The 27,194-nt window shown below is 40.2% G+C and overlaps 1 protein-coding gene across 8 annotated transcripts; it reads right to left on the reverse strand.

Annotated features, from left to right (window-relative positions):
• Positions 1–1,345: 1,345 nt before the first annotated feature.
• Positions 1,346–25,014, reverse strand: LOC121526326 (coiled-coil domain-containing protein 9B). 8 transcript variants are annotated; one of them, XM_041812866.1, is made up of 14 exons: positions 24,785–25,014; positions 20,469–20,576; positions 20,211–20,315; positions 19,904–20,059; positions 17,884–18,042; positions 15,751–15,813; positions 11,405–11,583; positions 7,871–7,920; positions 7,716–7,751; positions 7,398–7,494; positions 5,236–5,269; positions 4,551–5,142; positions 3,728–3,810; positions 1,346–3,332 (listed from the first exon to the last, which is right to left on the reverse strand). In XM_041812866.1, exons 1-14 carry the CDS (start codon positions 24,794–24,796, stop codon positions 3,306–3,308), a joined length of 1,701 nt encoding a protein of 566 aa, XP_041668800.1. In that variant the 5' UTR covers positions 24,797–25,014; the 3' UTR covers positions 1,346–3,305. The 8 variants fall into 8 exon arrangements, with proteins under 8 accessions (XP_041668800.1, XP_041668798.1, XP_041668797.1 ...); XM_041812864.1 differs by having other exon boundaries at positions 19,904–20,062; XM_041812863.1 differs by having other exon boundaries at positions 3,728–3,807; positions 7,701–7,751; positions 19,904–20,062.
• Positions 25,015–27,194: the final 2,180 nt, after the last annotated feature.

Below are 27,194 nucleotides of genomic sequence, written 5' to 3' on the forward strand. Positions count from 1 at the left end.
ATAATATTATCTTTTTTTAAATTTTGTCAGCTTTTATTTAAAGTAATGGGTCTATGTTGTGTTGTTAAAGTTGGCCATCTTTTGATGTCATTTGTTAGCATGGGTGGAAATCTTGGCACTAAGTAATCTTGTTTACCAGTAGCGTTTATGCTAAGCTATGCTGACCAATACCTCTAAATTAAGCAAATTTAAGGGGCTCAGACGACCTCATGGTTAGGTTGTGCCTCAAGTTCCTAGGCTGCCCAGGTTCAAGTTCTTTCATCACCTCATTCCCAACTCTCCTTTCTGTTTCAACTCTATCCACTGTCCTTAATTTACAATACAGGCAAAAAAAAAAAACAAAATAAATCTTAAAAAATATCAAAATTTTAAAGAATAACAACTCTAACATATCAAAAGTATCTTTGCATTATTAATCTCCAAACCCCAACCATTTCCTTAAATATTTTCAGTCTTTCTGCACTCAAAGGTAGCTTTAGCCCACTAGCATTAGCCTGATTTAGCAACACTATTTTGAAGCATGGATATATGAGAAAGCTGTTTTTCCCCCAAGCTGCAAATTTCAAACCTAGTACCAAAACAGAAAGAAAGTGTTCCTACAAAAGACAGGATTCTGTGTGATCTACTTTGACACGTCTCTGCTTTGACCAAAAGTTGAACTTTCTGATTTTTTCTCTGCAAGCCTCTGAAGCTTATCTCTGCTGCAGAGCAGCTGATACAATCCTACACTACACTTCAATCCTCTAACAGCCTACAGGACTTATCTCCATTAAATATACACCCCCACTGTAGTGTGCTATTGCGTCAGACCCTTCAACTATTAGCTAGCTTAGCACTAAGTTAACCTTAGCTCCAAGGGACTGATATGGGTTTTATAATGCTGGCTGGCAGAATCAAATTTCTATGAGAACATTGCAGTTCATTTTGTAAGGGGTTGCCATATTCATTAGGTGCAGCAGATCAGAAGCCCTCAAGCCTAGTGGCATAAGGCTGCTATGGAGATAGCCTTGGGAGAAGACAAATTAAAACTGTAGCACCTATGGGAGGTCCCACCTGTAGTGCTAGGAGGGAGCTGTTTCCAATGTAACAGGCCTGCAGAGACCTCATCTGAAATTAATCAAATCCTACCTGAAGGCAGACTCAGTGGACCGAGATGTAACTATAGGCTGTCTATGCTGCAATGTGCTCTACATTTCTGTCACATCTGCTCTCTTACAGAGGCTGTTTTTTTTAACTCTCCAGAGATAGGATTCCTACATATTTGTGGTGTTATTGCAGGTGCATTTGAGAGTGATGGGGTAAGCAAATGATAGAACAACAAACAAACATTATTAAAAATGAAGGGTTTAAAACACAGAAAAACTTTATTGATGTTCTTTATGTCTTCTTCCAAAATAATCTACTGTAGAGGAAGCTATTTCACAGATTTTGACCAGAAGGAGCACTATGAAATTCAAAAGGTGGGATCATATTTTGACAAACTGTCATACACAGGCACTGAGTAATAATTCTTTCTTATGAGTGCTTGTAAAAAAAAAAAGGAATACAGCAGCAGACAACCAGAGGAGCAAAACGACCACAGGCACCTTTTAAATTTGACATTTAAGCAAAGTGATTATGTCTCATAGCTGAATGCAGAACAAGGACAAAAGTGCAAATGCTCCATGGTTGAAGGTCCTAGACTTCATTTTAGTAGACAGAATCCCATTGGAAAATATGAATATTCCAGAGATCTCCTGTACGCTCTCCAAACAGTCAGCTTCATATCAAATTCCAGACAAATATAGGACAAACCCATAATCTTGACACCTCAACCGCTGTCAAATCTTGTTACGTGCCTCTTGGTTTTCTCAGTGTGCGTCTACCAGACTTCTGATGGTTTGTGTTTTATGTAACCATAGTTGAAGCTGACAGGGCCCTGCAGCTCAGAGCATGTCCACTAATGTTCTCTACTTACAGTTACATAACTGTTTACTATGCTGTAACATTGATAAAACCCAAAAAAACTTCTTAGCTGAGTTCTTATGAGGCTTCCTATTGTAGTAGTCACTTGAAACAAACAAAAAAAAAACAGGATGGAAATAAATAAAAACACATCTATACATGTCACAGAACAGAGCTATAATGCACTTGTTTAAAAGTTATTTTGATCGTTGTAGTTAACATTCTGTTGTCCAAATGTAAAGGCAAATAAATAAAAAACAACACTGATGCTGCACCGTAGTACAGTGCGTTTAACACTACAGTATGTTATGATAGAAATCAGGACATAAACATCTTCAGTATTTAAAGTATGAAAGGCACAAAAACTGGCTAAATTCTAGGTGATGCTTTCAAAATATTAGTTTTTTTTCATTATAAAAGATAGTGTTTAACAAAAAAGGGACTTGGAGTTGATTCCTAGTGATTTGATTGTGGACTTAAGTCTGGCCCTTACTGACATGGATGTTTTATTTTCAACACGCCATGTATTTCAGTCCCACAGGGCCAAAAACCTCAACAGAGGGTTAATGATCTGAGACCTATAACACTTGCTGCTCACAAACAGCATGAACAACAGCTGAGAAAAAAAGGATTTAGTTTAGATGTTTTTGCAAACTTTGATTTTTTTGTTGTCTCTTGAGTGTTCTTAAATTTTCTCATATACAAAACAGAATAATACTTTGAAAACTTAAATGCCCTCTGAATCAGGCAACAATACAAAAAGTCTCAAAGTGCAAAATAATCATGTTGAGTTTTGATTTTTCAAAGGCCATTTAATAGCTGGAAGCAGTTCATGAATAAGAGTCCATGGAGCAATACAAGCTCTACTAAAGGTCTGTTATTAACTTGTCATCACGTAATACAGACTTCATTTCATATCGAAAATACTTCTAAGGCAAATCAGCAACTCAACAATTTGACTGTGGCTGAAGTTTATTTTTAATGGCTACTGAAGTGTAACTAATACCTCCTCATATGTACCTTAAGATGTCCATACAAATGTAAACATTCAAAGATATTGCACTCAATTAGCATTCTACCCTTCTAAAACATGTCACTTCGACTGCAGGCACCTCATACTTTTATTTTCATAAAGTGCTAGAAAGTCAATGTTAGCAAAAACAAAATGTTTGTCATTCCAAAGTCAAATGTCAAGGTTTTTGAAAACTTCCACATGTAGGACAGCAAAAACTAAACCATGGTTTTAAGTGTAAGCCATAAATAGGATTTCTCCGTCGCTATTTGAAGCATCAGAACTTAAAGAGGCAAGGCTCTGTGTTGCTGTGATTTGGTTTCAGTATTTACATCCTGGAAAATGCCAATCAAACAATCTTCCCATGTTCTCTTGCCTGCAAAAACACAGAGAAAGACAGACAAGAGTATTAGTAACAACTGATTCTTTCTCCATAATCCACAGAGTCATTTAATGCATCTCCGGCAGAGCTTCTCTTCTCTACATGAATGATTTAAGCAGGCAGTTACATTTATTATCATACTGCTTCAGCAGTGGATGAGATGAAAATGCATTCTCTCATGAGACTATTTCTCCTGCTCTCCAACAGGACGCAGAGGAGGTGAATACACTTGGAGCTAAATTGAATATTACACAGCTGAAGAGCAGATATACTGCATGTCTTCTCTCCCTCTTCATCCATTTAACTCATCATCCATTTGCACTTTCCTCTGCCAGTCCATTTGCACATCTATTGATTCTCTCATCCCTCTTTCCATCTCTCACACTGACCTTGTCGCTGCTGGTGGAGTGTGTTGGGTGCGTTTCTCCTGACTCCAGGCTCAGGACAGACAGACCAGAGTCTATAAGTTCTTCTTTGAAAGAGAAATACATTGGTTAATTTAGGGGGGTTTCACATTGGGGACCCAATCCCAGATTTGAGTGCACCAGAAGTTGATCAGTGTGAACACAAGCATACTTACAGCGGTTTTACATTAGGCATAGGCATGATTGCTCGCTCTCCCCTCTATCTGCCTACTTTAGCGTTAATAACATCATTATCTCTGGCATGCTTGCATATGTACACTCCAATGTAGTAGGTGGCAGTAAGCATGTAGTTGGTTAGCAAATCCGCCAAGAGAAAGAAAGAAGTAACCATGGTATATGTTCTGCTCTGATAGAGCAGTCTATCCTGCTCCTATGGATGTCTTGATATAATTTGAGACGCCAACAACAACGCTCTTTGTATTTCTATATCTATAATGGGCTCAGACAATGAAACTGGCCTGTGCTGTCACATAAGATAGCTTTTGAAGGAAACATTTAAAAGTTTAAAATTGCCTTTACACCTCTGCTTGCTGTACTTGAGCACGTTTGTGTTCACATCTCCGGTAAACCATGCTCAAGTAAACATGAATTTTGCCCAAGTCAGCCTCTTAAAGCAGACTCTAGCACACTGTAAAAGTCTGGCATGCCTGTGTTCAAGCTGATTAAATGAACTGGATACTGGGGTCATGTGTTATCAGATCCAGGAAGGCCCATAATGCAAAATCATGCTGAAAAATCCAGCTGTCCAGTCTGAAAAGCAATCAAAGTCATTTAATTTATTGTTTACCTGTGTTTGAGTTGCTGATGTTGGACTTGGTGAGCTCTACGGGCTGTGCACAGCTCTCCTGTAAAGAGGCACAGGCTTTTTCAGGGGAGGGGGAACTCGGGGCTGTGGGGAGAGTGGTGTCTTTTTTTGTACATTCACTTTCAGGAGCCTTCTGCTGGGGAACGGGAGATTGACCACCTTCCTGATGCTGGGGACTAGAATCATCCTGCTTGGCACTTTCAAGAGGTTGCTGGGGTCCCTGTACTTTAGGTTTTTGTTTTTTAGGCGAGGACGCTTTCAAAGAGCTCAGACCTCTTGGTTCTGAGCCAACAGAGTCCTGTGAGCCTGAGGTTTGCCTCGTATGAGCCCCCTGGATGAGCTCCTCTGAGAAGCGTACTTTCTTCTCCGATCCCCGAGGGGATGAAGCCTCTGCCTTCCCTTGAGTGGGGGTATCCTCTCTTAGTATTGCAGCAAAGATTTCCTCAGATTTATTCATTGAATCCGGGCTCGGGGACAGCTTTATTTTTGACTCCTGGTCCTTTTGATCCTCTATATCAGCATCTGTGAGGGCGTCGAGTTCCTCAAGGAATTCCTCTAATGTTGTGTCAGGAGTCTGGTCGATAAGATAAGAAAAAAAAAATCAGGTGGTTTTGTTCTTTTAGTACAATTTATATACTGATATTCCCACACAAGTAAGATATCTCACCTGTGGGTTTTCTCCTTCTTCATTTGCCTGCCATCTGAAAATTAAACTTTAACATTTAATTCATTTTCTTGTGTCCATAACAGTTAACAGCATGGTATGGTAAACAACTGTATGAGTTTTTTAGTGAATCACCCTCTTGTAGAGATTGTCAGTGCTGATTTCTTAGTTCCATAAATGCTACAGTACAGTAAATATTAAGTTTGTAGCCTGTTTGCTTCATGAAAATAGGAGACTGGAGGAGACAGCTAGCAAGACTTTTATGAGGTGAAGGGGTGTGAATGGGTAATTGTGACCTGTGGTGAAATAGTGCTTGGAGTAAGCAGATGACTATAAATCATTACACAAACCCAAGTCACCATTTTACCATTTACCATCCAGGTGCAACTTCAAGTGTTTTGCAACCATTGTTAAGATCCAGATGTATTGTTTTCCTTAGTTAATATAACAACAGTGCCTATATAAAGTATTCACCCCCTTGGATGTTTGACCATTTTTTTAATTTTATAAATCAATAGTGGTCAATAGAATTTGGCTTTTTTGATTAAAAAGGCACAAAAAATGTTCAACGTCAGCTAAAACAGATTTCTACAAAGTAATATTTTGCCAGATTCATTTTACCCGCTACCTTTACAAGCCTTTCAGGGCGGACTACCAAGAGGAATCCCCACAGCATGATGCTGCCACCACTGTTGCTATACAGTGGGGATGGTGTGTTTCAGGGATGTGCAGTGTTTGGTGTCGACCAAACATAGCGTCTTGTCTGATGGTCAAAAGGCACCATTTTGGTCTCACCAGCTCAAAGAACTTTCTTTCACTTGACCACTGAGTCTCCCACATGCCTTTTAGCAGACTCTAGTCTTGATTTAATCTGAGTTTTCTTCAACAGTGGCTTTCTCTTTGCCACTCTCCCATAAAGCTTTGACTGGTGAAAACCCAGGCAACAGTTGTTGTCTACAGAGTATCTCCCATCTCAGCTGCTGAAGCTTGTAACTCCTTCAGAGTAGTCATAGGTGTCTAGGTGCCCCTTCTGACTAGACTCCTTCTTCCATGGTCACTCAGTTTGTGAGGACGGCCTGATCTAGGCAGATTCACACGTGGCATATTCCTTCCATGTCTTGATGATGGATGACTGAACTCTTGGTGATGTTCAGTGCCTTGAAAAATGTTTTGTATCCATCCCCTGACTTATACTTTTCAATAAACTTTTCACTTAGTTGCTTGGGGTGTTCTTTTGTCTTCATAGTGTAATGGTAGCCAGGAATCCCGATTTACCAGTGACTGGACCTTCAAGACATCAGTGTCTTTGTACTACAATAACTTGGGACATATTCACTGCAACCCCATGTCACTAATTGTGAGGCTACTAGCACCAATTGGCTGGACCTTTGTTGAATTAGGTCAGTCAGTTTAAAGGGGGTGGAATATTTATGCAATCTTTCAATTATATCGACAAGACTGATATATAAAATCACTAAAAGAGTTAAACACCCAAGGAGTGAATACTTTCTATAGGCAGTATATGCTAGGCTAAGCTTAACAGATACTACTTTTAGCATTCCAGTTACCCTAAAGATGTGAATAGGCATGTAGATGTGAAGAGAAGGAAATATGAGGTAGAAAGCAGCAGGTAGCTAAGCTCTTGTTAGCTTAACGTCAGTGTAGTGGTCTATGGACAAACACACACAGAGTTTGTCAGGCCACACCTGGCTGCCATGTCCTTACTATCCCCCATTTTCACCCACCAGAGACTCACACAGATAAAAGATTATCTGGCACGTACAATTTTCACGCTGGAAGGCTATAATCCTGCACTTCCAGGTCGTTGACCTTGTGGTTTCTAGTTTTATGAGCACTGATGCTTATGTAACAACACACCCTGGAAGCTTCCAAACTACACAGCACAGTGGTTTGTTTCAAATAGAGTGAAAGCTGGGAGACAATAATGAATGTTGTGAGACCTGAAAGAGGCCTTCTGGGGAAGTGAGTCAGCTGCCACAACTTTAGCATGAAGTCTTATGATATCAAGGATAATTTCTATATTAACGCATTGCTGCAAAATCCATGCTTTTGCACTCCATCAGTATATTTTATGGTAAAACTTCAGAGATGTTCAGACAGTTGAATCTAATGTGTCATAAAGCTGCTGCAACCCTGTCACTCACCTCCTGGCTCTCCCAGTCAGACGATCTATGCCTTTTGCTTTACTGCTCATCACTGGCACGTTTTTTGCTGCCTTGTCTTTGCCCCTCTTATCATGACCTGAAACAAAAACGTTACTGACATTTCAAGCTATATTTTTAAGATCTGAATTACCATAAAACTTTAAATTTTACTAAAAACTAAACCTCACAATACTATTTCACCTTTACATTAGAATATAACATGGATTCACAATGGTGTTTTTTTTTTTTTTTTCGTTTTTTTGTACACTATAGGATGGTGTATCATATTAATGAATATGAAACCTCTTGAATCAGCACCTGTCCTTGATTGTCCCCTTCTTGTGTTACGTCCACCTGGAACAGTGAGACACATTAAGATGTTAAGGAAAAATATGACCAAGACAAAAGCACCTAGTTTCATGCTCAGTTTGGTGTTCATACTTTTTGTTTTGATATTTGAAAGCATATCTCACCTCTGTTTGAAGGCCCCCAGTCTCTGTCAGGGAGGATTTTGCCTGAAAACCTAAAAGCAGAGGTTCATTTTAGACGGTAAAGACTTTTATCTTAGATGGCATAATAACTGCTCTCCACCCACATCAACAGTAAAACATTCTTAGGGGCTTCTTCATGTCTCATTTTTCACTTTTTTCCTCAGATGGTATATTAGCCACTCTCCACCCACATCAACAGGCTCTTCTGACATCCAAGTATCTCCTTTGTACATCAAAAAATGGGGCTAAACTTTGAGATTCTACAGAATCAGGGAGAGCTTTCCCCCGTGACTCACATCCGTGTATTTTACAGCCAGAGACACAATCTAAATTGTTGAATCAAAAACACATTTCCTCTTCTATTCTTACTCCAGGGCCTTGTTTAAGCCTCACCAAATAAGGAAAGGAATTCCATCTCTTATCCCACGTTAAAAATAACCGCTCCTCCTTTGTCTCTTTACATTTTGATGCGTCCTAAAACAGCACAATAATTTACTCTGCAGCTCTGTCTCTCTTTGTGCTACAGGCTGCTTTGTTAGAAATCTACCAAACACTTTAAATAAAGAGCTGTATGTTTTTCTGCAATAGGTTTAGGATGCTATTGGTTTTGTTCCTTTCAGTAGCCATCCCTTCAAACAAAAAAGCCTGGGTCCAAATTGATGAGTAACAGGCTGAGACTCTATTTTTGGTACAAGATACCACTCATGTCTTTTCCTTTTAATCCATGGATCCAAGAATGTACTACATTCTAAGAATTCATATACCAATGGTGCCTCATTTAGAGGCACCATTGGTATATGAAATCACATTAAATTATGAATAAAAATGTGCTTTACATTTTTACCATAATCCTCATTAAAGAAGATGTAAAAAAAAAAGAACAAGGACACACAGATGAAGTCGTAGTTGCAAAGAAATTCAAACTGTTGGTACAGTTATACAATTGCCTTCGAAGTATTTATATCACAATTCAATCAAGTAAGTTTAGCAGCATCCTGTGACTTTTTTTAGTCTTGTGATCATGTGGTCCTGATACCTTATCGAATGGATTTTTCCATTAAATAATCCCACAAGACAGAAACAGGCTGTTCTTCAAGGTCATAATGTTTCTTATCTTCTGGAGCACCAAAGATGAATAAAGCTTGTAACTAATTTAAAAGAACGCTCCAGGAGAAGAAGTGCAAAGGTGATTCAAATAATTGTTAGCTAGGCGGGTGGGTTGCTAATGAGCACGGTGACTTTACAAAATGTCTACAGAATATCTTTTTTTTCAAATGCACAACACTAATGGCTCTACTCACTTTTGAAATATTAGTACTGACTTTCTTGAGGTTAGCCTTGGAGCATTAATCAGCCAGCACAGCTCTATTCATCTCCTCAACCTCAAAAGTTGAATACTTCTAAATGTAATCAATCTGTGGCGAAAAATCTTGATGTTAACTTTTTGAAAAAGGTTTTGGGCAGCAGTGTAAATTTTGTACACTACAAAATGACTAAAAATAACTGTTTTTCCACAAGAAGAATGGGACTGCAACGAGCTTAAAATAGATCTTTGATAATAAGAACTCAGATAAAAAGTAAGTTTCATTTTTTAAGGAGGCTGAATGAGACTAAACTGGTACTTCTGGGCTGTCAGACATTCAAAATCCACAATACTTCTCTACTGTATAATCTGTCAAAACACAAGCAGAGATGAGGTGAGAGAGCAAGAGGAGCATGTGTCAGAGAGCACAAGCTGTTAGGAAGGTGAATCTCTAAGTTTTCTGTGTATACCAGAGTTGGAATTGCATCGAATCACACCAAAACTTGACACCTTGTTGAAAAAACTCAGCTCTGGCTGCTGCTGGTAGTTGTAAACATACCCAAATTTTATATCAAATCCAGTTAGTTAAAAGTATGGATTCAATGTTGATAAAACTTATTTAGAGATCTAAAGGAGGAGACATGTTACATCATGATGCACTTAGTGTCAGCTCAATAAAATGACTATTAGACAAAGGTATATGGAGCTCACTAGTTGTAGAAATTTTGTCTTACTAGTAGAGGTTTGTGGCGGACCAGTTGACAACTAGACCTCAACAGTAGAGCAAAACTGCCAACTAGCATTCGACTACATGTAACTAGTACTAATAGTAGACTTTAAAAAAATGTACGAGTGAAGATTCAGCGCCTTACTAGTAGTACAAGTAGTGTGTAATTATCTACTAGTAGGCAATTTTGCTTTTTTAGTAAGGTCTAGCTATTGACTAGTGCACCAGAAACCTTACTAGTATGACAAGTTCTGCCCACATCTGTTGATTAATTCTTGTTTTGAATTGAGCACTCTGCAAATCATCCCAGAATCCTTTGTGAGTAGCTTGCAGCACAAAACAGGAAGGAAGGAAGGAAACTTTTAACACCTTTTCATCCATGAAACAAAAACAGTGGCGTACTGTTTAGTACACAATGGGCCTATAAATTTGACCCCTTGGATGGGGGATACTGCCTAGAAGCATCCCCACAGCACGGTGCTGCCATCACCGTGATTCACAGAGAGGATAGTGTGTTTGAAGTGTAGTGTTTGGTGTTTGCCATACAACTTAAAATGAGTTTTCTCTTTGCCAGTCTCCCATGACACTTTGACTGGTGAAGAACCCAGGCAACAGTTGTTGTATGCAGTCTCTCCCTCTCAGCTGCTGAAGCTTGTAACTCCTTCAGAGTAGTCATAGGTGTCTTGGTGGCCTCTCTCAATAGTCTCTATCTTGCACGGTCACTCACTTTGTGAGGACAGCCTTCAACAGGGAAGGGCAGGAATGTTCAGTGCCTTGGATTTTATGTCCATCTCCTGACTTTTAAATAATCTTTTCTGAGTTGCTTGGAGTGTTCTTTTGTCTTCACGGTGTAATGGTAGCCAGGAATACTGATTAACCACTGATGGGACCTTTCACACACAGGTGGTTTTATATTTCAATCACTTGAGACACAATCACTGCAGGTAGAATATACACACAAGTAGAATATTTGTCATATGCCAAACTTCTGAAATAACACAACCTAAGGGGACGGATGACTTTCTACTCATACTCCTCAGGTTCTAACGTGGAGAAGAGTGTGCTTATGAAGCTAGTGGAGTAGATTTAACATTTTTAGTCTGCATCAGTGACTTCCAATAAAAAATTTAAATCTGGTGGTTTAATCTCTTTAATGCTTTTATTCTTTGAGTGTTTTATAGAAGGAGCATTTTTATTATGATTTAATTTGTTTTATTTCTTTGACTGTCCTTTTCTTTTCGTTTCTATTCTTCCACTTGCCTTAACTTTTACTGAGTTTATTTTTGCTTTAGTTTGGCCTTAGAATGTGGATATCTTTCTTTAATTTCCCTCTGTTTAAAATGTGACTGCTTTGCCATCTGCTGGCTTGGTTTTAAATGTTCTATATATACACCAGTAGATAAAGTTATCATTTTAATTAGAACACAGTGTGAAAATCATGAGCTGAAGAAAAGCCTAGGGAGGGCTGAGTGCTCAGAAGTCTTACATGTTCTCAGTTTTGTCCATGTCCCACGCCCGTCTCCACTGGCCTTTGGCATTTTTGTGGCGCGCCACTCTCTCCCTGTCAATCTGCTCGCGCTCTTTCTTCCATCGCAGATACTCCTCCTGTTCCTCTTTCGATGTGGGGATGTTAAGATCAGTGCAGGCCTGCATGCCCTCAGGATCCTCAAAAAACATAAAGAAGGTCAGTGTAATTTATTGCATAATAATAAGAGGTGTTCTCAGAGTGGATTTATATCTTGGCTGTGTCCACAGCTAATGAAGCTCTGGCATTGAAACATGACTAATTTAGCAAGCAGCACCACTTGGTGTCACATTGGCATCCACCTGAGGCAGCAATATAAGCACTAATCAGAGTAAAAGCCTCATATTAACAAGACCCACCTCTTATCTCTGAAAAGACACAGGGTTCAAAAAGGAGGGAACAAACAAGGATAGGATTATTTTTGGAAATGACAGTGATTTCCTCTGTGTGAATACAAAGATGTCCTTTGGGTTATGATTCATTCCAGCCAGTTCCTTTTATTTTACAACAGATATGGCTGAAAACCAGACAACATGATCAAATTCTTTGACATGATGTTCCAGGAAATCATCAGTTTTTTTCTACAGGAGGAGGAAAATGAAACAGTGCTCAACAGAAATAAAACTTTGAGAAATTTCTGATTAAAAGAGAAAGTGTTTGCTTTGTGTATTATGTCATATTAAAAGAAAACGGCACTATTGTGAAACTATGGTGTGAGATGTTTTCCCCTCAGGCGTGGACCAATCACAGCCAAGTAAACATGTTGCCTTCATGTTGTCCTCATCCCTCTGTTTTCTATCTCCATTACCCTCCCTCCCCTCTGCCCCTCTGGAGGATACATGGGGCTTGGGGGACAGATCCTCCACATGTTTCAACAGGCCTTGTGCTGCTGCCACCAAAGCCAATCTGCTAATTAGCACTTTCAATTTTTCACCTCTATAAGGCCTCACAGGGAGGCTGTCAGGCTTTAAGGTAGGTGAGGTAGACACGACATATAAAGACAAGCATGAGGAGTATTTAAAATACCTGTTACAACATCAGCCAGACCACCGAGGGGGTGGAGGTGTACATATAGCCTACCATGGCACCACTATTAACAACATAATTGGAGGAAAACCATAGACTGTAGAAAGAATTGGACAAAGCCTGTGAGACAACAGGCAGACTCAAACAGCTTTTGAAGCCAATTACGTGGCGGGATCCATATTGAAAAAGTCTCAACCGAACTTTGGATTAACCTAACAGCAGACAAGAACCCGCCCACTGAGCTCAACTTCCTGTCAGCTCAGCTAGCACTAAAGCTGGCCTTCTGGAGGTAGCATCTGCCTGTCAAGCTGTCTGTCCATCAAATTAGACATGCCTATCTGTGCACAGTGAGGTTTTTCCTAAATATAATATAACAATTGTGGTTAAAAAAAAAAATCACCCCTCGTACAGTGAGAGGACTTGGAAACATTAACCCTATTAATAAGACACGTTTCAGTTTTTGAACCAGGCTGTAAACCAGTTTATTTCTTGTGTAAAAAACTGCTTTTTAACATGTGTGGTGTACGGGACTTCCGGTGTTCCTGCAGCCAGCCTCAAGTGGACACTCGCCATATTGCAATTTTTTGCACTTCCGCATTGGCTTCATTTTTCAGGACCAGAGGTTGCCACTTGAGGAAGACGCAGGTCCATCAATCAGTATCTCATGTCTACAGGTACTTCACTGACTCTATTCTCAGTTTTAACACGTCAGTTTGCTTTGTAAGTAACACAATCGTAAACCCCGCATTGATCAGTGAAATCACTGGACAACCCCACTTGTATTATGTTTACTATTGCTTTTATGTCTGTCTAGATTTATTGTGTGTTTGCAATGCTGCTTTTATACAAAGTTCCTAACACATGTCCTTGAACTGAATTAAACAATACATTAATTTTGCAGTGAAGAATTACAACAAAATGTATTGCTATTTATTTTAAACAGCACTCCCCATAGGAGAAATAATCACTGTTTTATCTAATACGTTAAGTATTTTAGGATTTGTTCACCACCTAACCTTTTCAAGCCAACTGTATTATATTTGATACACAATTTTCTGAGACTTCTATCTAATCAACATGATAAATAACTTCTTTTTAAACCTTTTGTGCACAATCAGATAAATGATACCCTTCTGTGGGTATCAGCTACCAAAATGTATCAAATGTGATGAAAAAAAAAAAAATGAAATTTTATGGCAATTTTTTCTTATTTTGGATTTGGGGAGAACATCTCAGTTCTAAAAAATGAGAATTTTCTGGCTACAATTTGAGGTATCAGGCTTTAAAGGGCTAAAATAGATTTTATTCAAGCAACATAAGACTGCCATACAAACAGACTCTCAAGCTAAACTTAGATTTAAATCTTTAAACTAAAGATCATTTTGAATGTTGTACCTTTAGTGAAAATAAGTGTTGGCCACTGTTCTGTTAAGGATATGATGCAACTTGCACAAAAAGTAATGCAGTCCCTCTGAAGCTAAAAGATTCAGTTAAAGAAACCGTATGTACAAACAACAACAACAACAACTTATGACCAAAGTACCAAGTGCTGGGTTATTTACAAAGAGCTAAGCGAAAAATCCCAGAAGTAGAGCAGGAGAGTGCGAGCCATCTGTAGTTGGGAGACTCATTCTACCACTGGAGACAGCAGTGGGGAATAGTCTAGCTAAGTGCATAGTGTTCTGTAAAGAGCTGGGTCTTTAGCTTTCTCTTGAAAGTAGAGGGGGACTCTGCGAATCAAATGGAGTTGGGTAATTCATTCCACCATTTAGGGACAACAGAAGAGAAGAGTCGGGCTACTGACTTAGGAGCCTGATGTGCTGGAAGTACCAGGCGCCTTTAGCTGGCTGAGCGTGGTAGGCGAGAAGGAATGTAGACCTGGATGAGGAACTCCAGGTAAGCAGGAGCAGTTTTGGTTACTGCTTTGTAAGCAATGATTAGAGTTTTGAATTTAATGTGAGCTGCAGGTGGAAGCCAGTGTAGAGAGATGAAAAGAGGAGTCACATGCTCCCTTGGGTTGGTTGAAGACCAGACGTGCTGCTGCGTTCTGGATCATCTGCAGAGGTTTAACTGTGCATGCAGGCAGGCTTGCCAGTAATGAGTTGCAGTAGTCAATGCGTGATATTACAAAAGCCTGTACCAGGAGCTGTGTTGCATGCTCTGTCAGGTAGGGTCTGATCATCTTGATGTTATAGAGGGCAAATCGGCAATGTATGTAACATTGAATCATTAGAATTTCACTTCCTGGGCTATGACACAATTTTGGTGTGTCTGGTCAAGCAGTGAGAAAAAGATCATCCCTATCTAGTCAATCAAAAAAGAAAAAAAGAAAAAGGAATCTGCGCTTGCTACCATCTAAAATAAATCTAAAATAACAATAGGAGGGCACAGAAATAATGATTTTTTCTCCAACTATCTCAAATTAATTAATTATCTTCCTTTCAATCCCTGCTAATGCAAAAGATCTTTAACCTCTGCTAAACAGTGATTAAAGATACCTTCAATCACAATCTAGCAGGCTGACAGTGATTATTTTAACAAACTCTTATTCTGTATCCCTGATATTACCGTAATCATTTTTACCATTATAAATCAATACTTGGCAACCACGTCTCTAGACTAGAACAACAATGATGATGCTCTTTTTGTGGACTGCTAAATTGCTTCCCCTCATCCTCCAAAGTTTCACTGGTTTGGGCCTGGAGTTCCAAAAGCTTAACAGAAGATTTGTTAAGCAAAAAAGCTAACAAAGCCGAGAGACGTGTCTTCGCCCATTACACAACACCTCATAAAAACTAACTCAGTATGGTGTTTCCTTTAGCAACATCTCTGTCAAGCAGCAGAGCGTCTCGGCACAGAGAGGTATGAACAGCATCATTTGTCATGTGGCGTATTTGTTGGGCCTTTGAAGTCTGTCCCCTCCCCGCCTCTCCTGTTAGTCTGTTTAGCACACGCTTGATCTGTGCGACAGCTTTGAGCGACTCCAGCAACGTTTACACGTGAGTCGGCGAGAGGCAGATGGGGACAAGCACGAGAATAGGTGGGAGAGTGCGTGCCTGTGTGTTTGTGATGATTTGCATTTCTGTGTGCCAAGGCAGTCATATGGAAACCTAATTATCACATTTGTTCCTAGTAGTGACTCACATAGTAGTGAATGACACGAGGTGGAGGTACAATCATTTGGCTAATGAGATTTCTCAGATCATGAATCTGGTAACAATTCACATGTTCATGTGTTTGTGTGTTTATGTAGGTGTGAGTCCGCCTGCGCACTCTGTTACCTGGCATTGCTCTGAAAGCATATGATGCTCCTCAGTGTGCTTCTGCCCCTGTTTAACATCATCCTGTCAGAGAGGAAAGAACATTATGAGAAAAACAACAATAAGGGTGACACAGCAACTTGTTGTGAGCCAATTAACAAGGTTGTAAAGATTCCCATAACTATTGCCATAAACATTAAAGGCAAATCACACAAGAGTGCACTCATCTGCTGGGATTCAGAGGCCAATACTGCCCCCTAGTGGATAAATGTTGCAGCAGTTAATATGGCACCTGTAGTTTCTGTTTTATTCTGCAATGAGGTCATCAAAATATTGAGTGCTAACCACAGGTTGAACTTGGGTTGGAAATCAAGCAATTAAAAAAAGAAAAAAGTGTGAATTTTAGTGGTAGTGATATCTGAGATCAGAGATTGGTTCACTGAACACAGAGGTTGAGCTGTGATGCCATCAACACTTGAGAGAACAGCCAAGGGGGAAAACAAAAATGATCACACCTACAGCCAAGATACATGCTCGTGTATACGCACTCCTACCCACGCACAAACGCCGTCTGGCTCATCAGAGCGCACAAAAGACCCCTGACTACCTCATTCTTTTTCTTCTTCCTCCTCTCACACCTTCCTACTCTCCCTCTCTGACCCTTTCCTGGCACCTTGCCAAGCCGTCACTTTGGCAGCATAATGAGCCTTTTCAGTGCGAGAAGGCAGTCGAATGTTAATTAGATCAAATCAGCCCCTTTTCAGCATGGTGGGAATGAGGAAACAATCGTGTCGGAGGAGGGTAGACCACTTAAGGTTTCAGAGAGGGGGAAACGCAGGTGATGGGCTGCCAGGAGTATTTGCCCCCTCATTTTTGTCCTTTCTTTTTTTCCTTTCCTTTCTCCTATCTCTCCCTCTTTCATATGACAGGGATGGTTTCGTCATAGGGTTACAATGTTCCTGGGATGCTGTCAAATAACCACACCCCTGTTGCGGATTCATTATTTATTTCCACACCCAAATAATTTCAAAAGCTGTGCAAAAAAAGAAAGAACATGGCAGCATGCTATTCATCGTGAATCGTCTTCATGGAAATACTTTTCTAATACTTGCCAGATATATCCATGACATTCCCTCTCTCCCATAAACCGCATCAAGTGACACTGGTTATGTAAACAGCGACCACGTGGAAAAAGCAGGTCTCCAGGATTCACAGATGACTGGTGCACCGGAGCATTGGCTTCTGCTCAAGTGCTGATTCAGTCCGCATGGTAAATAAAGGAGGTTCAAACCAAGCAAGACAGAAATAAAGGCAAAAGAACATCGAGTTCAGCCCATAGATTTAGTGCACATTAACTCAGACAGGCCAGAGAGGAGCCCTCAGTGCATCAGCCTATAAGAGGCAGGAGTATATATACACATGTAGACAAAGGCCCTCTTGGTTTTGTGTGTATAGATCCCTCCTTCAATCAGCTTGTCTGTGTTTACAGTGGTGAGGATCAGCTGTCTGTGAATCAGCTCATTAGCTGGGCAGCTCATTTCTGTCTGAGTGCATGGATGAATAGTGTGTGTGCATGTTTGACTGAGGCACAGCAGCTGTTTCAGAGTTTCTGCATACCCAGGGGGGGCTGAGGTCAGTGGTAGTGTGGCATTTCACAGCAAGGCCAGGGGCACTGCATGTGCATATGTGTCTCTGCCTATCTGCATTAAACACGGGATCTGAGCCCTACAGTATACAGTTTACAACAGGGACATTTGTGTGTAGAGCATTGAAAGCATTTAGCTATCTTTATGGTGCTAGATGTGAGTTTGTTCCACACACCTATGGTTATCAATAATAAAACACAGAGCATTTTTTTAAAAAGAAATCAAAATAAATACTTTCCGATATTCTTGTTCAGTAAAAATTTGGTTCTCCAGGGCATCTACTAAACTGAGCCCCCTCCTTAAATCTCACACTAGTCAGTCACAGCTCCAGTCCACCTCCTGTCCCAAACCATTGTCCTTCATCACTGGATGGGCGTGGCCAGCCAACATGTCTGACATCTATGTAAAACACGTCGGGGCTGCAGCACCACAGAGTGAACAAAGAGGGGTGTGAGAGCAGAGGCAGACTGGAGGGTGCACGCTGATGTGTGTGATCATTGATTCAGACCTGTGCTGCTGCTGCTGCTGCGTCTCTCTTGGTCGTGTGAGGTTGCTGCTTCCCCCTCCCTGCTGATTCCACATGCCTCGCCTGTCCGTCATCTGGGGGGCTCTTGACGTCCGCAGGGCCTGGCCTCTTCTCTGGTCTCTCGCTCACCACCCTCTTACCCTGGAGAGACAGACACTCAAATTACCCTAACATGACTGTAGCGATGTGCGAGTCCTTATCATGTCTAACTTCTACATAATTTGTACAAATCAAAACAGTAGCTCCTGAAACATGATGACCCCAAGAAGGAATATATAATCAGAGCATGCAGAGAGCTTGTTTTCACCTTTCATTTACATCATCTTTCTCTATCTATAGTCAATCAAGATAATTATTTGGGTTAAAAAGCTAGTGTAAACCATCACTTTTTATCCCCATTGTGAACAATGTCAGATGTTTATCAGCTCTGTCAGATGATGTTTTTGTTCATTTTACAAAAAAAATGTGTCCAGCTGATCTATATGCAATAACTAATTTCATTTAAAAAAGAGTTAAACATGGTTAATATTAAAGATAAAGCTAGAAAAATCATGAAATTCTTGATTGAGATACTTAAAATGAGAGAAAAAAAAGAAAAATAAGTAAAAAATAATGCATTTTTTTATTGAAATAATTACTGAATACCAGTGTTAGCCAACTGAACAGTTGATTTAAAATAATAAAGATTTAACACATTTTAGTGTGTCTGACAAAGTTGAAAAAAATAAGGTTTGTATGGCAAAAATGTCCCATTTCAGGAAAAAAAAAGGTTGAATGTTCCTTCTTCAGAGCTGCTATTTGAGACTTTAACCTACAATAATCTCCACTTCAAATTACTTTAGTAACACAAAGCTAGAAAGTCAAGTATGGGACATGTTGTGTTCCCTTTTCTCAAGAATCAGTGAAATGTATCTTGCATGCTCTCTCTTGCACACATCTGATGGAAATATACAGATAAAAAAATAAAGTTTGGGAATTTACTTTGACATTTAAAGCCTACTGTTTAAGTGTGGAAAAAAATGATTGTTGTGACTTGCAATGAATCATTCCTGAGGTCAAAAAGTCCCTTTTCTAAGTTTTTCTAGGGTAATTATTTTTTTTCGAGTAAGACTCATAAGAGCCACATGTGGCTCAAGAGCCACACATTTAGTATCACTGCTCTAGCGCTACAAAAAAGGGCCAAAAATTGCTGTTCCTAAAAAGGCCACTGGGGCATTTCTCTAGAAGCGAAACAACACATAAACACCCCCAGATTACAATACCCCACTGTACGGGAAAAATAAATGTGTTTATTCTTTTGTACAAAAGAAGTTTTGGTCCCTATAGTGTACTACTACTTATGTGAAAACTGTATAGGGGTTAAAGTACAAGTCACTAACACCTTTACATTCTATTAATGTTTAGTGTTTATGGTTGAGGGTGTGACCAACAGAAAGGTGCTATTAGCCACCTGGTAGGAATTAGCGCAGCTAGTTCGAGTCACTGAGCGTAATTTTTTGTCCAAACAGACATTTTTAGTCATGAAAAAAACAATCAAAAGAGATATAACGGTAAAAATGCTGAATTAAAGGCTTCAAAACAGTCATCTACCAACTAATGAGTAATCCCACTGTGAATACATCCACTTCTGTCATACAATTTAAAGCTAATGCTTTGACTCAGAGGATTTAGTGATAGGTGAGGTTGGCAAGTTTTGATGATTCTGGAAACTACACTATGACAAAATGCTGTAGATTTATTTTAAATGTTGTGGTATAGAATAAAACCTATAATCATAAAATACCAAGTAAACTCTCTAGAATAGTCAAGTAAAAAAAATACAAAGAGGCAGATGTACAGCTTATACAATATCTAATCAGTCAATCATCATACAATCATTATGCTAAATGCTATGGTTGTCTATGCAAGTCATGATAATTCATCTCCACCTACAATCTATTGGTTGAGCACTTGTATTTTAGCTTTTTACTCTGAATGAAAATCAGCACTGCAGTACTTTTACCTTTTTCCCAGCCATGGTGACCATTAGCTGCTTCCTGTGGCCTCGGCCAGCACCCTGCTGTGGAGCCTCTCCCCCCCTGTCAGGCCCGGCCTCCTGTGGTTCTTTTCCAGCTGGTGAACCTCCGCTGAATGGTTTTGTCACCACCACACGATTATCCTGCTAAAGAAAGACAGGAGCGTGTTATAAAATATTCATATAGTTTATAGCATCCTTCCTCAAATATGTGACTTAAACTGTCAGATACAGTGGCAGTGCTGTGAGGAATAGGTTAGTCTTGTATTATTTCAGCTCATACTTGAAAACTCACAGAGGTGGACTTGCTGATTGTGATAGTGAGATCATCTGCTTTGCCTTTTCTGCTCTGCAGGGCCATTCCTTCCTCTTCTGCCCTTTTCTTGTCCTCCTCCACCTCCTACATGAAACTCAATGAAAACAGTCAACTAATCAGGGAGTCTGAGAGAGCTGCAGACTTTTGCAGAAGAAAAACACCTTTTAATGACCAGCATTTGCACTTAAAACATTTGACTCTGCAAGAACGTTTCCACCTGCAAGCACTTGTCCTTACCTTGTACCTTTTCATAAGTGCTTCATTTTTCCTGCGGAGAGCCTCAATTTTCTTGTCCAGCTCCAGGTCCCGTTCATGATCCCTCTTGGGCATCATGTCACTTGGGTTCTGTGAAAAGGCACATCACAAAATTGGTGAATGACTGCACTGGGAAAAGTAAATTTTTCGTCCTACTCTGAGGGAGAAAAAGCTTTTTTGTTTAATAAAATAAGCCATGGCCCTCAAATAAGATGTAAGAAGAGTAATTTTATCCAAAGACCATTTGTTTTTCAGCTGAAAATCTATGTTAAAGGGCATTTAGAAGGTCTCAACATTTTAAGACAAAGTCTTAGCGACAGCCCTTTAGTCCACTGGTTGAAACCGGCTACTGCATGAATTTTTCTATTGGCTGATCTGGTGGCAGGCAACACATGTGAGTCAACACGTGTCAAAGTTGTCTCTTGGTTGGTTATGACATTGTAGCTACTAATCAAATCCACAAAAGCAGCACTGTATGATATTTTTTGCTGATGGGGACAGTACAAAGAAGTGGGTGCATTTCACCCCTCCCAGCCCTGTCCATGATGATCCACCTCAGCCAAAACCACTTAGAAAATTATCTGATGAAAATAATGGTAGAAATATGATCAACTACTGTATGCAAGTTTTCTGTACTCGATACATTTAAATTAGCCAGGAAATCATTTCAATGTATGTTCTTAAAGCATTGACAGAGAAAAATGCCCTAGTGTATCCCCATACACTCCATATCCTACAATAATACACAACCCTAACACGCCCACCACAGATGGAGCATTCATTACACAGCTCAGTTACACAGGGAGAATGCATATGCAGAGCATCCTAAACATCCCAATGCGGTAAGCACAGCGTGCTTCTGTACCAAGAATCACCGTGAGCTCTCATGAAACAGCGGCGAGGTGTGTGCTAACACTGCCTTTCAAGAAAATCTCTCTTTGAGTAGTTGTACCAACTGCAAACATTTGCAAGAGAGCTGCTGTGTTGAAAAATGTCAAAAGATATTCAAAATTAGGATGAAATTTCAGAATCATAATGGGATGGCATTACTCCAGCAGGGATCTCATTTCCTTTAGCCTGCAGTAACTTAATGTTCTGTATCAAATCTGGTCTGTGTAGTCTTTTTTTGGTGTTAGTGTGTGTGTGCCTGTGTGAGTGTTGGGGAGGACTGGTTATGTTACCTTGCTGTAGAAGAAAAAAATGGTCTTGAGAATGAGAAATTTCTAAGCTGTATCAGACTTGGTTTTGTTCGCCACATGCTAAAAATTTAATAAAGATTGATTCACATCTCATCAGTAAATATCAAGTTAGCTAATTAGTACTTTTCAAAGCCTTGATTACAATGCACTCTCCATTAATCTATTTATCTGTGATATTGAAAGGTAACAGTTGTTTTTTTTAAACTACAGATCTTCAGTCATATTAAGGGGAAGCTTCTGGTGTTATCAAGTGAAACCAACAAGGAAGTTCAAAAACTGCAGCTCCCTGAATCTCCACTTGAGGATGACTGTATGCTCTGAAGTCCATTCACATCTATTGAATAATGCATAAATGATTTTACAGCCTGGTTAAAAACAGTTTTGGTCTGAATAGTTTATTTTTTATCAGCACACAGTATAAAAGGGTGGAGGGAGTCATAACTCATCTGTTTTGAATCTATGAAGGTTACAAGATATCCATAATGGGACTAAGGATGTTCCTAGGCCAGTAGCACACCAAGGACCAAGCCAAAATTTCAAGGCAAACCATGTCCATATCCATATAAAATAACCTCTTGAAAACATGCAACAGTAACCTAAGTTATTGTATAGTAGCAGAAATAATGCATGGTTATTATGGCACACTGAGACTTGCCTTAAGGCACACACCTGTGGGAGCCAAGATGAATTGATTCATATACATCTAAGAAAATAAATAAGCATAGGTTGTGTTTTGTCAGGTACTTAGTTCCTCTATTTTTGTGGATGTGTAATGGAACAGTTGTTTCTATTGTTTGATTTTTACAGGTTTTGTGTCTGAGTTTACAAATCTGCTCTCATAACAACCCAGGTAAGCTTAAAAGCTGCAAGTAGATCGATTTTGCTTTGTGACAGATGTCTCCCTTGTTTTCAGTCATTACATTAGCCAAAGCAAGCATCTGCTGGCAAGGCCGGCCATAAGGGGGGGATAAAGGGGAGAGCTTTCTGGAGCTTTCTCGAGGTCAGCAAAATCAGTGTCCATTGTAACATTAAACTGTGATACCATATGTTTAACCTGATAGCCACTCGTATCAAAGCAACATAAACATTTTTATTGAAATGTCCTGTAGTCTAAAGCCATCTTAAAAATGTCACCCCCTTTTCTTTAAACTAAAGTGGAATGGGTTGAAAATGGCAAAAAAGGCTGGAAAAGTGGGTGAAATGGAGTTTTAAAAGTAGCAGAAATAGGTTCAAAGTGGCAACAATGGGTAAAAAAAAAACAGACAGCGGAAATGCTAAAAAGGGGTAAAAGTGGCAGAAATTGGCAGAATAAACGTGATGTAAAGGGGTTAAAAAACGTGGCAAAAATAGGTAAATATGTATAGAAAACTGATGAAATATAGCAAATAGAAGTGGCAAAACTGGTTAAAATGGGTTAAAAACTGGCACAAATAATCAATGTCAAATTCAGAACCCAATAATAGCATGACATACTTCTCAGCTCCCAAATGAAGTAACCTTTAACCAGGACCCATGCTGGCATCAATGCTACTGACCCAATGATCAATACATCACACCTGGGGGAGGGCCCATTCTCTGGTTGTCAGGGGCCCAGCCAAGTCTGTGGGCAGGCCGGTCTGCTGGCTGTAGAATCGCATCTTACTAACATATAAATAAAAGTAGTATCCTACTTCTCTCTAAACTTGGCAAGACAGCTTATAAGACTATCTGATGCGATATTAACAGGAAAAATCTTTTCTGCTCACAAGCAAACTGCGCATTGCTCGCTGTTTGTAGTTCACGCTTGAAGATGTCAACAAAATCTAAGTTTTGAAAGGGGAAATGGTGGATTTATAATATTTCTGAGCTTGCAACAGAGGAATGCATTTCTCTTTGTGTCTTTCATTCGGTGGCTGTCAGATAACACTCAATGAAGCCAAAAAATGTTAAATAAGGTGCTCTTATTTCAGTCAGCTTCCTCAGTTTGAATCGACATGGACATCATCTGTTGTTATTCACAGCTGAGGAGACGTGACATCAACACCATCAAATAGAGAAGTTGTCAGCGCTGCTTGTTGAAGCTGTGAAATTAAAGATTTAATTTGAAGCATCACATTCGCCACACTCTGAATTATTTGGAGGGGTCAAACCATCTTGACAGATGCATGGACATGTGAGTCAGTCATCCTCTACTGTTTCCCCAGTGACAACATGAGAGTCAAGGCAGTTTTATGTGATAAAACCAGAACAGAAAGATGACTCACAGCCAGCGGGTACACAAGACCATTGCATTGAGACTGAAAGGAATTCTTTCGAGCTATTTTCCATTGCTGCTGCTGCTGTTATGCCTGCAAAGATTAGCTCCAACAGTAATATTGTGAGAGTTCAACAGCCGTACTTGAATGTTTTCTTAAAAAAGATTGATATTTTCTGAAATGGAAGGTGCAAGCAAAGGCTTTTGGTTGAGTAAAACCTACAGGCAGTTGTGTCAAACATGCAAAGACAGAGCAAGCACGAGAAAAGTTGAGACTCACTCTGAGAGAGCACAGAGCGCAGCAGGCTGGAGAGCGGCTACCTCGCAGCTTCTAGTTGTCAGGGTATCCAAACACAACAGACCATGAGGACATACCACCAAGAATAGGCGCAAAGGAAAGACACGCTGCCGACTCCGAATCTCAGCGAAACCAATGACAGAAACAGAGGTGAACCCTCGTCTCTGCTAACCAAAGTGGGGGACGGTTTTCCTTTGGGTTTAGCCAGCTAGGTCTGTTATTGTGCGGCAGAAAACCCCAGAAAGACGTTGTGGGGCTGCCAGCCATGCCCGGACAGGCAGGCGGGCAGGCGGGCAGGCAAAGTGGAGGAGAGGAGGGGGCCCTGCTCAAAGAGCTGCCAAGGCTTCCTCTCTACCCAGCGTTCCTGCCACCTACAGCAGTACCAAACAGAGGAGGGAGAGGGCCAGAGACACAACATAAATGCTGCATGTAGCCACAGCTAAATCTGCGACAGAGCAGGAGAGGAAGGGGGGGAACCAAACAACAGAGAGAGAGAGAGAGAGCTGGAGAGTGTGGGATGAGAAGAGAGACACAGAGAGAGGAAGGAAGGAGGGAGGAAGGCACTCACGGGTCTCTCCATGTCAGCGGTGGGAGCTGGGCTGGGTCCAGGCGTGAGGCAGCCGAGGAGGCAGAGAGGGCTGCCTGGAGTCGCCGATCATGCCTCGATTACAATGAGCCAAGTTGGGCAGGCAGCCAAGACGTCTAACAAATGCACAGAGCTCCCCTGTTAACGGATTTCACAGCACCCATCCGCTCGTCCTCTCCCTCTCTCTCCCTCTCTCTCTCGCTCTCTCTCTCTCCAACCCTCCCACCCTCCTGAACATATGCTCTCTCTCACTCCCTCTCGCCCTTTTTAAAGCACTTGCTCTTTCCCCTCCTCACTTATCCTCAGCTCAAAACATGCTAGTTAAAGGCAGATACCCTACCCACAAACACTCGAAGACAAATGTAAAGAAAATTACAACTATGGGCTGCATGAAACTATAAGAGAGGGAAAAGTTCTTCGACTGTTTTTATTCGTCACATGTCGGCCAAAGCAAATTTATTCTAGAAGTCAACCTGTTTCCTTTATCCTATTATAATGCAGAAGAAACTACGTAATATCATTTTTATAACATCTACTCTATGTATCTTCTTTATTGACTTAAAGGTATATAAATGGTGTCTGTATTCATTTTCTTCTCGTGCAATTTTCTTTTCTTTAACGTAAAGACATAGAAACTCTCAGTTTTCAGGATATAAACTAAGTTTTTAAGCCATTACGATTGTGGTTGAAGCCAGAAAAACTGATAAACGTGGCAGCATATAAATCCAGACATTATAAATGAGATGCGTGTGTTGTTTGTTCTCACTGTGGTCTCCACAGCTGCCTCTCCTACAAGCTGCACCCTACATGTTTAGAGTACTAAACACTAGAGGGGGTTTTGGGGGGTTGCCTCCTAAATTTCCCACAATTCTTCATGCATGGCATGCTGCCTTTACTATAGCCAAGTCTGAGAGCTAATGACATGCAACAAACAGGCAGCCTAGCAGACAAATGCCACAGACGTCTAAAGGAGAGCAGAAGAGGTGAAGTCAGTCATCTGAGACTCGGAGTCAGTGCTCTGCAATTTCCCGAGCATTATGGGAACAATCGCATCTTTGAGAGCAACCAGTCCGAGCTACATTTGCCGCCACCTAACTCTACATAGTTTACATTCTACATGGATCAATCCTGAAAAGGAGAAAAGCTCTTTACTAAATCTTTCAGCCTACAAGAAGCCATTTGAGTTATTGATGAATTTATGTAAGAAAGTACTTGAAAAAGTGTTTGATGTTATGTGGGCCCCTAAACATGTTAATACCATAAACCGTTGTACTAACTGGTGAAATAAGCAGCTGAGTTTTAACCTTGTGATAAGGTGTATGAGCTGCACTTGAACCTGACAGTGTTAATAAGTATGAGCCTATTATCAGGGCAATGTCAAGTGTTTGGATGTTGAAAATTTCATTATTATAATAAAAATCTTAAAAAAAAAAAAAAAGGCTACAGCAGTTTCAGACTGTTTAAAGCCCCTGTAAAGTTACAAAGAAAGCTGTGTTTTAGGTTTGTTGTGTGACAGGCTAATGTGTTTTGAACCACCTGGCCAAATTTCAGTTATGAAAAACATCTAGAAGATTATAAAATTAAGCTTGATAATCATGAAAAATGTGGCAGTAAGATCTGCTCTGGGGTGGCATGGGCATGTCTGTTGAAAGAGCTGAAGCCACCTCACTCAAGAGAAATGGATAAGAGCAGTGCAACGTCACTTCCTGCTTTCCCAATACTACTGTGCCCCATGTGGGTGAAAACAAGCCCTTAGATTGAATGGCAGCAGATAGAAAATAGCAGTAACAACACTATTAAAAGCTTGTTGTGTTTTGTGCCTCAAACAATTAAAAAAGCCACAGTTGAAGGCATGTTTTGTTATTCTCAAATGATGAAAGAGTGCTGAAGAAGACTTCTGTGGCCTTTGGCTGAGGAGTAAAGTGGGCAAACGTTGGACCGGTGTTGTGCTCTTGATGACTTTAAGCTACGTGACAGCTGGAGCTGTAGTCCGCCTGCCTGATAACAGCTTTTTCACACATTCACTAACTTGTTTACCACGTTTAAGTGTTTAGATCTAACAAAGTATGTGATGTCAGTTTATGACATCTCCAGTCACAAGATGGGATGGTTGTCTAGTTTGATGGAGAGAGTCTGAACAGACACTGATATACAGCTGTAATTTCATTTTATCATTTTATTTCATGTTGTTACGTTATATGTACTTTTTCATCAATGTCCTACATTATATGTTTATCTCACTGGCAATTGCATTTTGGCTCTCTATAAACTTTAACTCTACAATTTTCTTATTTAACGTTTAGGCAACAGAAGTTGAGGATTACATTTGCTGTTTCCTTGTTTCTCTACATTATGATACTTTAATGACCCGTAGGCCACCGTAGCTAATCGA

This window comes from Cheilinus undulatus, linkage group 18 (genome assembly GCF_018320785.1).
Source record: "Cheilinus undulatus linkage group 18, ASM1832078v1, whole genome shotgun sequence".
Lineage (NCBI taxonomy): Eukaryota > Metazoa > Chordata > Actinopteri > Labriformes > Labridae > Cheilinus > Cheilinus undulatus.